At 39.5% G+C, this 17298-nt stretch overlaps 1 protein-coding gene across 4 annotated transcripts in view; it reads right to left on the bottom strand.

Moving 5' to 3' along the window:
- The window catches only part of UNC13B (unc-13 homolog B), a 209075-nt gene that overhangs the window by 126958 nt on the left and 64819 nt on the right, over positions 1 to 17298 (bottom strand). For all 4 annotated transcript variants that reach the window (XM_045882625.3, XM_045882623.3, XM_054509271.2 and 1 more), the window contains one exon: positions 5462 to 5519. In XM_045882625.3, coding sequence (XP_045738581.2) covers positions 5462 to 5519 — 58 coding nt within the window. The remainder of the gene's footprint in view (positions 1 to 5461; positions 5520 to 17298) is intronic.

Here is a 17298-nt window from a genome sequence, read left to right as displayed (position 1 = left end):
CAGAGTCAGGACAAGAAGATCCACGTGTATGGCTATTCCATCGGTTATGGTTGTCCCAACACTCCATCTCCACCAAGAAGATCAAAGCCATGTACCCTGACCACGAGGTCACCTGGGCCGATGACAGCTACAGAGGCCTGCCCAAGGACCCAGCTGTATCCCATGGCCAGGCGTTGGAGATCAACACCAGCCTGGCCCAAGCACCCCGGTTTACCTCACACACAGGAATTAAAAATGTTATCACCCATGCTGTTCGCCCCCACCCTGGACAAAAAAATTTTTAAAAAAGAAAGAAAAGAAACCTAAAGGCCATTTAGACCAACTCTCCCCTTTTACACATCAAGAAACTGAAGAAGAGGGGCGTCTGGGTGGCTCAGTTGTTAAGCGTCTGCCTTCGGCTCAGGTCATGGTCCCAGGGTCCTGGGATCGAGCCCCACATCGGGCTCCCTGCTCCGCGGGAAGCCTGCTTCTCCCTCTCCCACTTCCCCTGCTTGTGTTCCCTCTCTTGCTGTGTCTCTCTGTCAAATAAATAAATAAAATCTTAAAAAAAAAAAAGTCATAATGCCATAGATGAATGGATAAAGAAGATATGGTATACATAATGGGATATAACACAGCCATAAAAAAGAATGAAATCTTGCCATTTGCAATAACATGGATGAATCTAGAGGATACAATTCTAAGTGAAATAAGTTGGTCAGAGAAAGACAAATACCATATTACTTCACTCATATGTGGAATTTTTCTTTTTTAAGATTTTATTTATTTGAGAGAGAGAGAGAGTGCAGGAGCAGAGGGAGAAGCAGACTCCCCGCTGAGCAGGGAGCCCGATGTGGGGCTCGATCCCAGGACCCTGGGATCATGACCTGAGTCAAAGGCAGACGCTTAACCAACTGAGCCACCCAGGCACCCCTCATACGTGAAATTTAAGAAGGAAAATGAACAAAGAAAAAAAGAGACAAACAAAAAAACAGACTCTTAAATATAGAGAACAAACTGGTAGTTACCAGAGCAGAGGTGGGTGGGGTAATAGGTGAAATAGCTGTAGGGGATTAAGAGTACACTTATCATGATGAGCAATGAGTAATGTATAGAACTGCTGAATCACTATACTTTAAACCTGAAACTAATATAACACTCTATGTTAATTATACTGAATTAAAACAAGAAGAAAAAAATAGGTAGTACCATATAAATGTAAGTTTTTGAGTCCTTCAAAATAACCTGCTGGAATTTCATTTGGAACTACTTACTGATTTCTTTTAGATTAAAATTGGAAGAACAAAAAAAAATGTCAATCCCACATACCAGAGACAAATTTGATTAATATTTTGGTATGTCTATTTCCAGATATTCCCCTAATTATATAAATACATTTATATACATGTATTAATCTGCTTAGGCTGCCATAATAAAATGCCATAGACTGGGTGCTTAAACAGCAGAAATCTATTTGCTCACAGTTTCTGGAGGCTGAGAAGTCAAAGATCAAGGTTCTGGCAGGGTTCAATTTCTAGTGACAGCTCTCCTACCTTAAAAATGGCAACCTTCCTGCTGTGTCCTCATGTGGTAGAAAGAGCTCTGGTGTCTCTTCCTCTTTTTAAAAGGGTACCAGTCCTATTAGATTAGGGCCCCCCATGACCTCATTTAACGTTTAACACCTCCTCACAGGTTCTCTCTCCAAATACAATCACATTAGGGGTTAGGGCTTCAACATATGAATTTTAGGGGAACACAATTCAGCCCACAGCATTCCACCTCTGGCCCCCTAAAAATTCATGTCTTTATCACATGCAAAATACATTTTTTCCATCCCATCAGTTCCACAAGTCTTAAATCCAGATCAATCCTAAAGTCTAAAGTCTCGCTTAAATAGCAACTAATTAGATATGAGTGAGATTCCAGGTATGATTCATCCTGAGGCAAAATTCCTCTCCAGCTGTGAACCTGTGAAACCAAACAAGTTACAGGCTCCCAAAATACAATGGTGGGAGGGACAGGCGTTAAGAGAGAGATTCCCATTCTACAAGAAAGAAAAAGAAAAGAAGGAAGGGCTGATGGGTCCCAAGCAAGTCCAAAACCTAGCAAGGCAAGTTACATTAGATCTTAAGGCTGTAGAATAATTCTCTTTGGTTGATGTCCCAACTTCCAGACCCACTGGGGTAAGCACCATCACCCCCACAGCTCTCCAGTATAGCTCTGCCCCCATGGCTCTTTTCAGTGGCCTCCCTCTGAAACAGAAGGAAACAGCATCCCACTGGGCCTGTGCTGGGAGTGGCAGCCCTGATATTCTCTGAATCACCTTCCAAGTCATTCCTTTCTTCAAGAAAAGCACATGTTCATAGCCAAATAATGCTATGGTCTGATCCTGCAGAATCCAAGAAGTCCAAGAGCCTTCATTCCTTCCTTCTTTGTCCCTGTTAGTTGAAACTGGCATATACACACACATATACAGAAAGTTTTATATACTTTTTAAAAGATTTTATTTTTAAATAATCTCTATACCCAACATCGGTCTTGAATTTACAACCCCAAGATCAAGAGTCCTCTGACATTCCTCTGACTAAGCCAGCCAGCTGCCCCAGTTTTATATACTTTTTAATGTAAAGTTTCTTTTTGTTTGTTTTTTTTTTAAGATTTTATTTTATTTTGAAAGAGAGAAAGTGTGTAAGTGGGGAGGGGTTGAGGGAGAAGGAGAGAATCCCAAGCAGGCTTGATCTCACTTCCCTGAGATCATGACCTGAGCTGAAATCAAGACTGGGATGCTTAACCAACTGACCCACCCAGGGGCCCCTTTAAAATTTCATAAACAGTCCCTTTTATTATTCAGAGCATAATTTTAAATTAATGCATAATACTCAGTCTTGTGATTATCATTTACTATTAACTATATCATTTTTAAACTTTGTTATTTAAATATTCTGTAATCAACATCTTTATAAACAAATGTTTATCTGCTTTTTGATTAAAGTCCCAAAAATTGAACTGTTGAATCGAATGATTTTTTTTCCCCCTTTTTAAAGATTTATTTATTTATTTATTTGACAGAGAGAGACACAGTGAGAGAGGGAACACAAGCAGGGGGAGTGGGAGAGGGAGAAGCAGGCTTCCTGCTGAGCAGGGAGCCTGATGCGGGGCTCGATCCCAGGACCCTGGGATCATGACCTGAGCCGAAGGCAGACGCTTAATGACTGAGCCACCCAGGCACCCCTCGAATGATTTTCTAACTGGAAAAAAAATATACCACTGTCATAAATGACCAAACAGGCAAGGATTTTTTTTATGATTATTAAAGTATATTAAAAAGTCAGGACAACCAAATAAAATGTGTGATTCCTGACTGCATCATACAGTGGAGGAAAAAAGAGCTATAAAAATATTGGGACTTGACCCAGGACCCCGGGATCATGACCTGAGCCGAAGGCAGACGCTTAATTACTGAGCCACTCAGGCACCCCGAGAGAGAGATTCTTAAGCAGGCTATTCACAGAAAAATATATTAGCCCATAAACATTTGAAAATTATTAAACTTGATTTTTTTTTTAAGATTTCATTTATTTTTTATTTGTCAGACAGAAAGAGCAAGCACAAGCAGGGGGAGTGGCAGGCAGAAGGAGAAGCAGGCAGACAGAGAAGTTGGCAGGAGGAGAAGTGGGCTTGAGCCCGCTGAGCAAGGAGTCCGATACAGAACTTGACCCCAGGACCCTGGGATCAGGACCTGAACTGAAGGCAGACACTTGACCTACTAAGCCACCCAGGCGCCCCAAACCTGTTGATTATTTATGGCCTTTTATTTCCACCAGCTCTCTTGGCATTTGATCTCTAATCACTTCAACTGCACTTCATCAAATGGGTGCAGGAAGGAATGGGAAGTGAAACTTCAATCGCTCCATTTCACATCTCATTAGCAGTCCTGGAGAAAGGTTTAAAAGATTAAAAAGGTCAGGGGCGCCTGGGTGGCTCAATCGTTGGGCATCTGCCTTCAGCTCAGGTTATGATCCCGGGGTCCTGGGATCAAGCCCCGCATTGGGCTTCCTGTTCAGTGGGGAGTCTGCTTCTCCCTCTCACTCTGCCTGCTGCTCCCCCTGCTTGTGCTCCCTCTCTCTCTCTGTCAAAAAAAAAAAAAAAAAAGATTAAAAAGGTCAGGGGTGCCTGGTGGCTCAGTCGGTTAAGCAACTGACTCTTGATTTCAGCTCAGGTCATGACCTCAGGGTTATGAGATCAAGCCCCACATGGGGCTCTGTGCTGGTCATGGAGCCTGCTTAAGAATCTCTCTCTCGGGGGCGCCTGGGTGGCTCAGTCGTTAAGCGTCTGCCTTCGGCTCAGGTCATGATCCCAGGGTCCTGGAATCGAGTCCCACATCGGGCTCCCTGCTCGGCGGGAAGCCTGCTTCTCCCTCTCCCACTCCCCCTGCTTGTGTTCCTGCTCTCGCTATCTCTCTCTCTGTCAAATAAATAAATAAAATCTTTAAAAAAAAGAAAAAGAATCTCTCTCTCGGGGTGCCTGAGTGGCTCAGTCATTAAGCGTCTGCCTTCGGCTCAGGTCATGATCCCAGGGTCCTGGGGTCGAGTCCCATATCGGGCTGCCTGCTCAGCGGGAAGCCTCCCTCTCCCTCTCCCACTCCCGCTGCCTGTGTTCCTGCTCTTGCTATCTCTGTCTCTGTCAAATAAATAAATAAAATCTTTAAAAAAAAAATAATCTATTTCTCTCTCTCTCCCCCTTGGCCCCTCCCCCTCACACACACACACACACTCTCAAAAAAAATTTTTTTTTAAAGATTTAAAAGATCAAAATTAGCTCATTACTATGAGTTCTGGAAAGGACCTATAGACTTTAATTCATAACCTGGTTTTCAATTCAGATTCTTCTGGTCTCCTATGACTCTAAATGTTTGATAAATTTAAAGTCCTATATGGGGAAAAAAAAGTTAGCAATAAGTCATATAAAAAATAGCAAACTTTCTTGGGGCACCTGGGTGGCTCAGTTGGTTAAGCGACTGCCTTCGGCTCAGGTCATGATCCCAGGGTTCTGGGATCGAGTCCCGCATTGGGCTCCCTGCTCAGCGGGAAGCCTGCTTCTCCCTCTCCTGCTCCCCCTGCTTGTGTTCCCTCTCTTGCTGTGTCTCTCTCTGTCAAATAAATAAATAAAATCTTTAAAAAAAAAAAAAAAAGAACAGTAATAGGTAAACAGGATAAAATGGGAAAAATCATTCCTCCATGGTAAAAGCATGCAAATGGAGATAAAAGATGAGCACCATTGCCCAGCCTACAGCCACACAAAACCAAAAGGACTCTTCATAAAGCTAATGATTAGATAGCCACTGGAGATATGGGCCTGAATAGGTGTGCTTCCAGAATATCTTTGTTTACATCTCCACCCTCCCCAACTCAAAAAAAGCCATGTTTCGAGAACTGACAGAAAGTTGTGATTAATGATATTCAGAAACAAATTTCTCACTTACAACACTGGGCGGCAGCAGTGGGCAATGGCTTCCTCTGGCTTTCTTCTTGAATCGAATACTAGAGAAACAGAAAGGAGAAAGAAAGAGGAAAAAAAAACACAGGTAAGAGGCCCAAATACAGGGCGGGAAAAACAATCACAGCTACCTGTAAAAAGGTTTAGCGTTTGACTAAAGTTTTATTGAACAGAAGCAAGTCATCCTGCTGATTTCCCTGTATGATCCTGACATATAGGCCAGACTATGAAATATGGCCCTTGCCCAATATAACAGGCTAAAGCAGGACAGCAGAGAGACTGTTTTGACCAAGGGAACCTAGGTATGTACCAGCTCTGCCAGGCAGCTGTAGAAGGCTTAGAGGAGCCTTAGAGTGCTTAGGAAACATTCTTCTGAGTTTTCTTATGGATAACGTAAAGATTTTCCTCATTTGGATGATGGAACTGAAAACCTCTCTGAAACGGAGTTTTCTCATCTTTAAAAATGTAATAGTGCTTCTTCCCTCACAAGGTCATGTGGGAAGTGATATTACTTATTTAAGCATGTAATGCAACATCTAATACCTACTAGAGTCCCCTTCCCACTTATATTCTAGCCTTCCCAACCCAACACCACCATCACAACCAAAAAAACAAATACATATTACTTAAGTCATTAAAAAAAAAAAAAAGAGGAAGTTCTATAAAAGGGAGCAGAACTAAATGCAAGTCTTGAGGATGGGCAAGATTTGTAAAGGCACAACAAGAAGAGAAAGGCATAAACAAAGTTAACATAGGTACAAGTCCAATATATAGAATAGTTTGATCAGAGCCTATTGGAGGATTCAAGACATAATTTGGTCCAGCAATTTGCAAATATAAGATCTAGAGTTCTCATCCTGACTCTGCCACTTATTATTATGCTCTGCTGTACTGGGCAAGACAAAACTCTCTAACACTGTGAATGAATGAGTCACTCATTCAGGAGATAGTTTTTGGGGTTTTTTTTTTTCCCTCTATTTATTTTTTTGATGTAGTGTTCCATGATTCATTGTTTGCGTATAACATCCAGTGCTCCATTCAATACATGCCCTCTTTAATACCCACCACCAGGCTAACCCATCCCCCCACCCCCCTCCCCTCTAGAACCCTGTTTGTTTCTCAGAGTCCATAGTCTCTCATGGTTCATCTCTCCCTCCAATTTCCCCCCCTTCATTTTTCCCTTCCTACTATCTTTTTTTTTTTTTTTTTTAACATATAATGTGTTATTTGTTTCAGAGGTACAGGTCTGTGATTCAACAGTCTTACACAATTCACGGCACTCACCATAGCACATACCCTCCCCAATGTCTATCACCCAGTCACCCCATCCCTCCCACCCCCCACCACTCCAGCAACCCTCAGTTTGTTTCCTAAGATTAAGAATTCCTCATATCAGTGAGATCATATGATACATGTCTTTCTCTGATTGACTTATTTTGCTTAGCATAATACCCTCTAGTTCCATCCACATCATTGCAAATGGCAAGATATCGTGGGGGGTTTTTGATGGCTGCATAATATTCCACTGTGTATATATACACCACATCTTCTTTATCCATTCATCTTGTGATGGACATCTTGGCTCTTCCCATAGTTTGGCTATTGTGGACATTGCTGCTATAAACACTGGGTGCATGTACCCCTTCGGATCACTACATTTGTATCTTTGGGGTAAATACCCAGTAGCGCAATTTCAGCAGATAGTTCTTGAGTACCCATTATGTACAAAGGCCTTGACAGAGTTTGTATATCATGGTAAAGAGTTTGGATTTTATTCTAGTGTATTGGGAAGCCATTTATAATTTTAAACACAAGAGGGTTATGACTTGAATTGAATACACTTTTTTAAGATTTTTTTTTTTTTTTTGACAGAGAGAGAGAGAGCTAGAGAGGGAACACAAGCAGGGGGGAGTGGGAGAGGGAGAAGCAGGCTCCCCGCCGAGCAGGGAGCCCGATGCATAGCTTGATCCCAGGACCCTGGGATCATGACCTGAACTGAAGGCAGACGCCCAATGACTGAGCCACCCAGGTGCCCCTTGATTACACTTTAAAAGTCTTTCTGGGGGCGCCTGGGTGGCTCAGTTGGTTAGGCGACTGCCTTCGGCTCAGGTCATGATCCTGGAGTCCCTGGATCGAGTCCCGCATCGGGCTCCCTGCTTGGCAGGGAGTCTGCTTCTCCCTCTCCCACTCCCCCCTCTTGTGCTCTCTCTCTCTCTCACTCTCTCTCTCAAATAAATAAATAAAAGAAATCTTTAAAAATAAAATAAAAAAATAAAAGTCTTTCTGGCTGCTATGTGAAGTGAACTATAGGGAACAAGAAGGAAAGACTAATTATTGCAATAATCCAGACAAAGGTTTATGGTGGCTTACATAGGAGTATTAATGGTAAAGGGCATTTCAAGTAGTTGAATACAAAATACAAAACAGTTTTGTATGTAAATATACTTTTATATGTGAAGTACTTTATCAGCAATAAACTATGATGCAAATATCAGAGGTAGATACTGCTATTACTAATTCCAATAGGGAATAATGTGAAGTTAAGCACAACTTAAACAATAGTAATAGTAAATCTGCCAATCATAAAAATGCTCAAAAAGTTCTTGAAGGTTAGGCAACCTACCACTCCAAAGTAAAAAACAGACTTAGTTATAAATAGTAACCATTACAAATGATGATGATCTTTGTAGGCAGTACACAGATCTAACAGTGAGAAAATTCTGAAACTTAATTTTTAATTTTTTTTAAGTATGCTCCACACCCAACATGGGGCTTGAACTCACAACCCTGAGATTAAGAGTCATGCGCTCTACTGACTGAGCCAGCCAGGAACCCCCCAAATTCTGTAACTTTAAATATTAAACTAGAAGAATTCAAATTTAAAAGATGAGAGTAGAGGGATGCCTGGGTGGCTCAGTTGGTTAATCATCTGCCTTCGGCTTCAGTCATGATCCCGGAATCCTGGGATCAGGTCCACATCGGGTTCCTTGCTCAGCGGGGAGCCTGCTTCTCCCTCTGCCTGCCTCTCCCCCTGCTTGTGCTCTCCCTCTGTGACAAAAAATAAATTCTTTTTTTTTTTTTAATTTTTTTTTTTAAGATTTTATTTATTTGCGAGAGAGAGAATGAGAGACAGAGAGCATGAGAGGGAGGAGGGTCAGAGGGAGAAGCAGACTCCCCACTGAGCAGGGAGCCCGATGTGGGACTCGATCCCGGGACTCCAGGATCATGACCTGAGCCGAAGGCAGTTGCTTAACCAACTGAGCCACCCAAGCGCCCAAAAAATAAATTCTTTAAAAAAAAAAAAGAGAGAGACAAGAGTAGATATTTTCAGAAGACATATTTCATGAATATCCTACAGGCTCAAAGCAGAAAGACGAAGACCAACTAAAGCCTAATTAAAAATATTAAGAGAGCTAAGGAAAAATCTATTATCTATATGTACCAAAAAAAAAAAAACCCAGAGGGGCACCTAGCTGGCTCAGTCAGTAGAACATACTCTTGATCTCAGGGCCGTGAGTTTGAGCCCCACATTGGGGGTAGAGTTTATTTAAATTAAAAAAAAAAAAATACACACCTCCCCCAGGAAAACAAAATGTCCTACATAATTATATCCAATCTCATCATGAATATAAATGGAAAAATCTGATACTACTAAACTAAATCCATCACATATTATTTATCCATAATATATGAGTGTTGTAATGTTACTATGTAAATAGATACGTGTATGTGTGCATATGCATATATATTGGTATATAAATGGCCATATATCATAACCAGTTGTGCTTTAAATGCAAGGATAGTTTAGTATCAGAAAATCTGTTAATGTAATTCAACACAATACACAGATTAAAGACAAACTTTGTGGCCTAATGGATGCAGAAAGCCTTGATAAAATCCCTTACTTTTTCATGACAAAAATTCTTAGACAAGAAAATAGAATTTCCTTAATCTGATAAAGTACCTATCAAAACCTATAGCAAACATCGTACTTTAGGATTTAGTAAGTATTCCCCTTATGGTCAGGATAAAAAAAAAAAAGGTTCCCACTTTCACTCCAAGTATTAAAAATTACACTGGATGTTTTATGCAATTAACTTTTTAAAATAAGGGAACAGCAAAAACAAGCAAAGTCTGAGAAAATGACCAGCCAAGAGATGACAACTAAATGTAACACAATGTCCTGGGTGAGATCCTGAGACACAAAAAAGGCATGAAGTAAACACTAAGGAAACTTGAAAAAACCATGACTTTTCATTTTATTTGTAGTTAATAAAATATAATAAAACATTAACTTTTAAGTTCATAATAACATATCAATATTTCTTCATTAATTATAACAAATCTACTATACTAATGTATGATGTTAATAAGAGGTACAATTATAGGGAGGGGTGAAAAAGAGATAATAAGGAAACTTCATATCATCTGTTCAGTATTTCTTTTTTTTTGTTTTTGTTTTTTTTTTTTTTAAGATTTTATTTAATTATTTGACAGAGAGAGTGCATAAGCAGGGAGAATGGGAGAGGAAGAAGCAGGCTCCCTGCTGAGCAGAGAGCCTGACGGGCGCTTCATCTCAGCACCCTGAGATCACGACCTGAGCCGAAGGCAGATGCTTAACCAACTGAACCACACAGGCGCCCCCTGTTCAGCATTTCTATAAATCCACAACTGCTGTAAAAAAAATAAAGTCTGTTAATAAAAATATATGTATAAAACTTCAAATGCTAAAAAAATAAAGCATAAAGATTGGAAAGAGATTAAAAACTATTCTTATTTTCAAAGATGTGGGAACTAGTTACACAAAAAAAAATCTAAGAGAATCTCTAAACTAGTAAAACTATTAAGAATTGCAGAAAAAATAAACTATTGGGACTACATCAAATTAAAAAGCTTCTAGGGCACCTGGCTGGCTCAGTTGATAGAGCATGGGACTCTTGACCTCAGGGTCATGAGTTCAAAGAACTTACCTTAAAAAATTAAATATTTTTTTAAAAATAAAAAGCTTTGGGATGCCTGGGTGGCTCAGTTGGTTAAGCGTCTGCCTTCAGCTCAGATCAAGATCCCAGGGTCCTGGGATTGAGTCCCACATCAGGCTCCTTGCACAGCAGGGCACCTGCTTTCCCCTCTGCCTGCCACTCTCCCCGCTTGTGCTGGCGCACATGCGCATACTCTTTCTGACAAATAAAAAAATAAAATCTTCTAAAAAATTAAAAATAAATAGATAAAAAGCTTCTGCAGAGCAAAGGAAAAAGATCAACAAAGAGACAACCTACTGAATAGGAGAAGATTTTTGCAAATGACATATCCAATAAGGGGTTAGTATGCAAAACATATAAAGAACCTCTACAACTCAACACCAAAAAAATAACCCAATTAAAAAACAGGGAGAAGACATGAACCGACATTTCTTCAAAGAAGATATCCAGATGACCAACAGACACACGAAAAGATGCTCAACATCACTTATCATTAGGGAAATGCAAATCAAAACAATGAGATATCACCTCACACCTATCAGAATGGCTAAACTCAAAAACACAAGAAACAAGTGTTGGCAAGGATGTGGAGAAAAAGAAACCCTCGGGCACTGTTGGTGGGAATGCAAACTGGTATAGCCACTGTGGAAAACAGTATAGAGGTTCCACAAAAAGTTAAAAATAGAACTACCATATGATCCAGCAATTCCACCATTGAGTATTTACCCAAAGAGTGTGAAAACACTAATTCAAAAGGTTATATGGGGCACCTGGGTGGCTCAGTTGGTTGGGCGACTGCCTTCGGCTCAGGTCGTGATCCTGGAGTCCCAGGATCGAGTCCCGCATCGGGCTCTCTGCTCGGCGGGGAGTCTGCTTCTCCCTCTGACCCTCCTCCCTCTCATGCTCTCTGTCTCTCATTCTCTCTCTCTCAAATAAATAAATAAAATCTTTAAAAAAAAATTAAATTAAATTTAAAAAAAAAAGGTTATATGTATCCCTCTGTTTATAGCAGCATTATTTACAATACCCAAATTATGGAAGTAACCCGTGTCCATAGACAGATGAATGGATAAAAAAGATGTAGTACATATACACAGTGGAGTATTAATCAGCCACAAAAAAGAATGAAATCTTGCCATTTGCAACAACATGGATGGATCTAGAGTGTATAATGCTAAATGAAATAAGTCAAAGAAAGACAAATACCATGTGATTTCACTCAAATGTGGAATTTAAGAAACAAATGAACAACAACAACAAAAGAGACAAAAAAACAGACTCTTTTTTTTTTAATATTTTATTTATTTATTTGACAGAGAGAGAGATAGCGAGAGCAGGAACACAGGCAGGGGGAGTCAGAGAGGAAGAAGCAGGCTTCCTGCTGAACAGGGAGCCCAATATGGGGCTCGATCCCAGAACCCCAGGATCATGACCTGAGCCAAAGGCAGATGCTTAATGACTGAGCCACTTAGGCGCCCCAAACAGACTCTTAAAACAAACTGATGGTTATCAGAGGAGAGTTGGCGGGGTGGGGAATAAGCTAGGTGAAGGGGATTAAGGGTACACTTATCACGATGAGCACAGAGTAATACCTAGAATTGTTCAAGCACTATACTGTACACCTGAAACTAATATAAGGTTGTGTGTTAATAATACTGGAATTAAAATAAAATTTAAAAAGTTGCTGAATAAGGTCAATACTAAAAATGAGCACCAAAGCATTGCCTTATAACAGCAATGAACTATTAGAAAATGTAATGTTTGTTTGTTTTGTTTTGTTTTTATTAACATATAATGTATTATTTGTTTCAGGGGTACAGGTCTGTGACTCATCAGTCTTTTTTTTTTTTTTTTTTTAAAGATTTTATTTATTTATTTGACAGAGAGAGAGACAGCAAGAGAGGCAACATAAGCAGGGGGAGTGGGAGAGGGAGAAGCAGGCTTCCCGCAGAGCAGGAAGCCCGATGCGGGGCTCGATCCCAGGACCCTGGGATCATGACCCGAGCCGAAGGCAGACACTTAACGACTGAGCCACCCAGGTGCCCCTGTGACTCATCAGTCTTACACAATACACAGCGCTCACCACAACAGTAATGAACTATTAGAAAATGTAATTTTTAAAAAAAACACATGATTAGGAATAAATATCTAACAAAAGAAATGCAAAACCTACACGGAGAAAATAGGTTTCCCTTTACAGTACTTCTCATACTTTAACACCATATTTATTTCATTTCCTGCTTATTGTCTGTTTCCTTCTATTTGATCTATGAGAACAGGGATCTTTGTTTAACCTCTGACCTTTACCAAACATCTAAAACAATGCCTGGTATTTAGTGTTTGGTTACGTTATTTGTTGAGTAAATGAATGAATGGATGTCACCAATAAACAGAGAAATACAAATTAAAACAATAATGGCCTAAACCCATTAATTAGCAAAAATTTTTAATCTGGTAATATCAAGTATCAGTAAGTATACAGAGAAGCAGGAAAACGGAATATAAATTGGTACAATTATTTTGGAGAACAATTTACCAATATCTAGTAAGACTGAACAGAGCCTATCCAACAACCAAAAAATTCTACTTTTCTGGGTATATATTCAGAGAATCCCTCATACATAAACACAGAGAAATAGACTCAAAGATGTTCACTGTAGCATACATTTGTAATAGTGGAAACCTAATTGCCCATGAGTAGGAAAAGTAATAAATGGTGGTACAATCCAACTCTATCAAATGGTAGATCCCTAAGCCAAACCTGACTCAGTGCTTCTGAGCCAAGGGGTTCCTGTGTATGAAAACTGTTACATATACACTTGAGAATAAACAGATAAGACCCTGTGTTTTTTTAAATGATTTTGTGGCCAAATATGACAAGATCTTGATAATTACTGAATCATTTGGGAATAAGTATACAGATTTCATTTTATTATTCCCTCTATTTTTATGTTTCCTTAAAATTTTTACGTGATAAAAACAAGAAAAAAGAAAAAGCACACACAATCCAACCTGAAGAAGATCCCACTAACCAAGATGAGATTTTAGTATCAAAAAGAATAATGACTGCAATGGATTGAAACAAATCACTATCAAAATCCATAAATTCATAGTGATACACCACTAAAAGAAAACGCATTTGTTGCCTTAGGAAGTTGCCTATTACTTTGAAAATGGACAAAGAGAATGTTTTTCTTTTTTTTTCTTTTAAGATTTTATTTATTTATTTGACAGAGAGAGAGAGAATGAGAACAAGTGGCAGAGGGAGAGGGAGAAGCAGGGTCCCTGCTGAGCAGGGAGCCCGATGCGGGACTCGATCCCAGGACCCTGGGATCATGACCTGAGCCGAAGGCAGGCACTTAACCAACTGAGCCACCAGACGCCCAAGAGAATATTTTTCTTGAACAGACTTTATTACAAGTGAACCAAATACCTTGTAAGAGAAAGTTCTTTTATAATCAGAAAATCAACATTTTGCAAGCCCTACTAAAATAACAATGATTGCTGCTAAAACCAGGTGAGAAAAGTCTGGTGGGAAGGTTTTATTATGGATAAAACTGGCTGACACCAGTTGAATCCACTGATCCACTGCTGAATTTTTTTTTCCGCATGGATGATGTTTATTGTGAAAGTAAATGAAGTAATACATGCATCTCCACTGTTGAATTTTAACATCACTAAAGTGAGATAAGACAACATCGCCCTACCAAAAAAAAAAAAAAAACTTCAATCTAAGTCTCAATCTAATTCTCAAACTATTAGATACAATTTTCAGTTTAAAGGAAGAATCTGAGATAGAGGAAAATGGTAAATGAAACCTTGGGGATCATCAGCCAAATCCAGAATATGTAGCATTCTATAAAACAAATGGGGGAAGAGGAAACAGTTATAGAGTAAAAATGATTTAAGAAACATAGTATGAACAACTTGTTTGGATCCTGAATTGAACAAATCAACTGTAAAAATACAGATTTGAGACAATAAAGGAAATCTGAAGTCAGTAAGTATTAAATGACATTAAGAAATTAATGTTGGGGTATGTGGGTGCCTCAGTCGGTTAAGCATCTGACTCTTGATTTTGGCTCAGGTCATGATCTCAGGGTCCTGAGATGGAGCCCCACATCGGGCTCTGCACTGGGCATGGAGTCAGCTTGAGATTCTCTCTCTCCCTCTGCCCTTCCCCCTCCCCAACCTCATGCTCTCTCTCAAAAAAAAAAAAAGAGAGAAGGAAGGAAAACGAAAAGAAATTATTAAATGTGATGTGTTAAAGGCACGTGGGATTTTTTTTAAGGCATTATCTAATAAAGATGTATACATCTGTATTTATGGGTGAGACATGATGATGTCTGGGATTGGTCTTAAAATATTCCAGCAAAAAAGAAGGAAGAGTAATAGAGTAATTCTATATATTTTTCATGGTAGAAAATCTCAGTAATAAAATTTTTAAATAGGGCGCCTGGGTGGCTCAGATGGTTGAGCGTCTGCCTTCGGCTCAGGTCATGATCCCAGAGTCCTGGGATCGAGTCCCGCATCGGGCTCTCTGCTCCTTGGGAGCCTGCTTCTCCCTCTGCCTCTCTCTCTCTCTCTCTGTCTCTCATGAATAAATAAATAAAAATCTTTAAAAAAAAATAAAAATAAAAATAAAAAATTTTAAATAAAGTGGTAATCACAATGAGATACCACTTCACACTCAATAGGACGGCTATATTCAATAAGAGTTAGCAAGGATGTGGAGAAAATAGAACCCTTGCACATTGCTGGTGGGAATGTAAAATGGTACCACCACTTTGGAAAAAAAGTCTAGCATTTTTAAAACAGTTAAACATAGTTACCGTGTGATCCAGCAATTTCATTCCTGGGTGTATACCCAAGAGAAAACTAATGTCCAAACAAAAAAATCTGTACATCAATGTTAATAGCAGCATTATCCATAACAGCCAAAAGTGGAAACAACCCAATTGTCCACCAACTGATACATGGATTAAATGCAGTGTAACCATAAATGGGATATTATTTGGCAATGAAACAGAATGAAGTAGTGATGCATGCCACAACATGGAAGAAACTTTGAAAATATTATGCTAAGGGAAAGAAGACAATCATAAGAACCACATACTGTATAATTCCATTATATGAAATGTCCAGAATAAGCCAATGTAGAGAGATAGAAAGTACATCAGTGTTTGCCTAGGACTCAGAAGATGAGGGAATTGGAATATGATGGCTAAAGGCACAGGATTTCTTTATGGAGTAATGAAAATATTCTAAGGATGTACAACTCTGAATATACTAAATTGTATACTTTAAATGTGTGAACTGTATGGTATGTGAATTCTATTTCAAAAAACTATTAAATAAACAAGAGGATGGGGCACCTGGGTGGCTCAGTCAGTTAAGCAGCTGACTCTTGATTTTGGCTCAGGTCATGATCTCAGGGTCTTGGGATCAAGCCCCGCATCCAGCTCCATGCTCAGCAGGGAGTCTGCTAGAGGATTCTCTCTCTCCCTCTGCCTCTGCCCCTACACCCACATTTCTCCCTTTCTCTCTTTCACCCTCCCTTAAATAAACAGATCTTTAAAACAACAAGAGGGGGCGCCTGGGTGGCTCAGTTGGTTAAGCGACTGCCTTCGGCTCAGGTCATGATCCTGGAGTCCCGGGATCGAGTCCCACATCGGGCTCCCTGCTCAGCGGGGAGTCTGCTTCTCCCTCTGACCCTCCTCCCTCTCATGCTGTCTCTCACTCTCTCTCTCTCAAATAAATAAATAAAATCTTTAAAAAAAAAAAAAATTTAAAACAACAAGAGGGTTATAAAGGAAGGAATAGAAGAGGTAAACTTAGTAAACTCCAAATCCTAGAATAGAAACAAAAAGCAAAAATCTTAGAGGAAGTTGAGAACCACAGACGAAGAACCACCATTTTTAGAACTTATAAAATTCTGCAATATTTGTATAAGTTACATTTGGTTTTTTATTGTTTTAACTTCTTCATCTGATTCTACATAGTGACACACAGTAAGCCTATAAAATCAAAAGTACAATGTGGGGGGTTTTTTTAGATTTTATTTTTAAGTAATTTCTACACCCAATGTGGGGCTCAAACTTAACCCCAAGATCAAGAGTTGCATGTTCTATCAATTGAGCCAGCTAGGCATTCAGCAATGTGTTTCTCTACTAGGAAAAAAAAGAAGATGGGAGTTTGGAAAACTGTATACCAGCTATGGGAAAACAAAAAGCACGAAGGGTAAAATGGATACAAAGATAGTGTCGATCTGGCATTTATCAGGGGAAAAAGAAAGATGTGGAGATTTCAATAAACAAGAAAAGTTGAGATGTTGGCTTGGGCATGAGAAGAGTTATGTAGTTTAATAATAGGAAGCCTATAGAGGATTCAGTTAAATTACGAGAAAACCCTGACAAGAGTAGTTTGCACTTGTCACAAATTCCATTTCTTCATCTTTGATTTAACTCATTGTGGGTTGAATTGTGTACCTCAAAAAAATATGATGAAGTCTTAATCCCCAGTACCTGTGAATGTGACTTTTTTGTAAATGGGGTTCTATAGATGTAATCCAATTAATCCAAGGACTGTTGCCCTTATAACATAAATATAAATTTGGACAGAGACACACCAAGAGAACACATTGTGAGGACAGACTGAGAGACAGAGAGGCATGTGATAACAGAGGCAGAGATTGGAACAACGTATCTTCAAGCCAAGGAACAGCAAGGACTACTGAAAACCACCAAAAGGCAAAAGAGAGGCATAGGACAATTCCTTAGAACATCCAGAAGGAACTGACCCTGCCAATAGCTTAATTTCAGAATTCTAGCCTCCGGAATTGTGA

Source organism: Mirounga angustirostris, unplaced genomic scaffold, assembly GCF_029215605.1.
Source record: "Mirounga angustirostris isolate CCGP_5_RB_7025 unplaced genomic scaffold, mMirAng1.0.hap1 SCAF_15, whole genome shotgun sequence".
Lineage (NCBI taxonomy): Eukaryota > Metazoa > Chordata > Mammalia > Carnivora > Phocidae > Mirounga > Mirounga angustirostris.
Note: the sequence above shows the minus strand (reverse complement) of the source record. Positions and strands in the feature narration are given on the sequence as shown.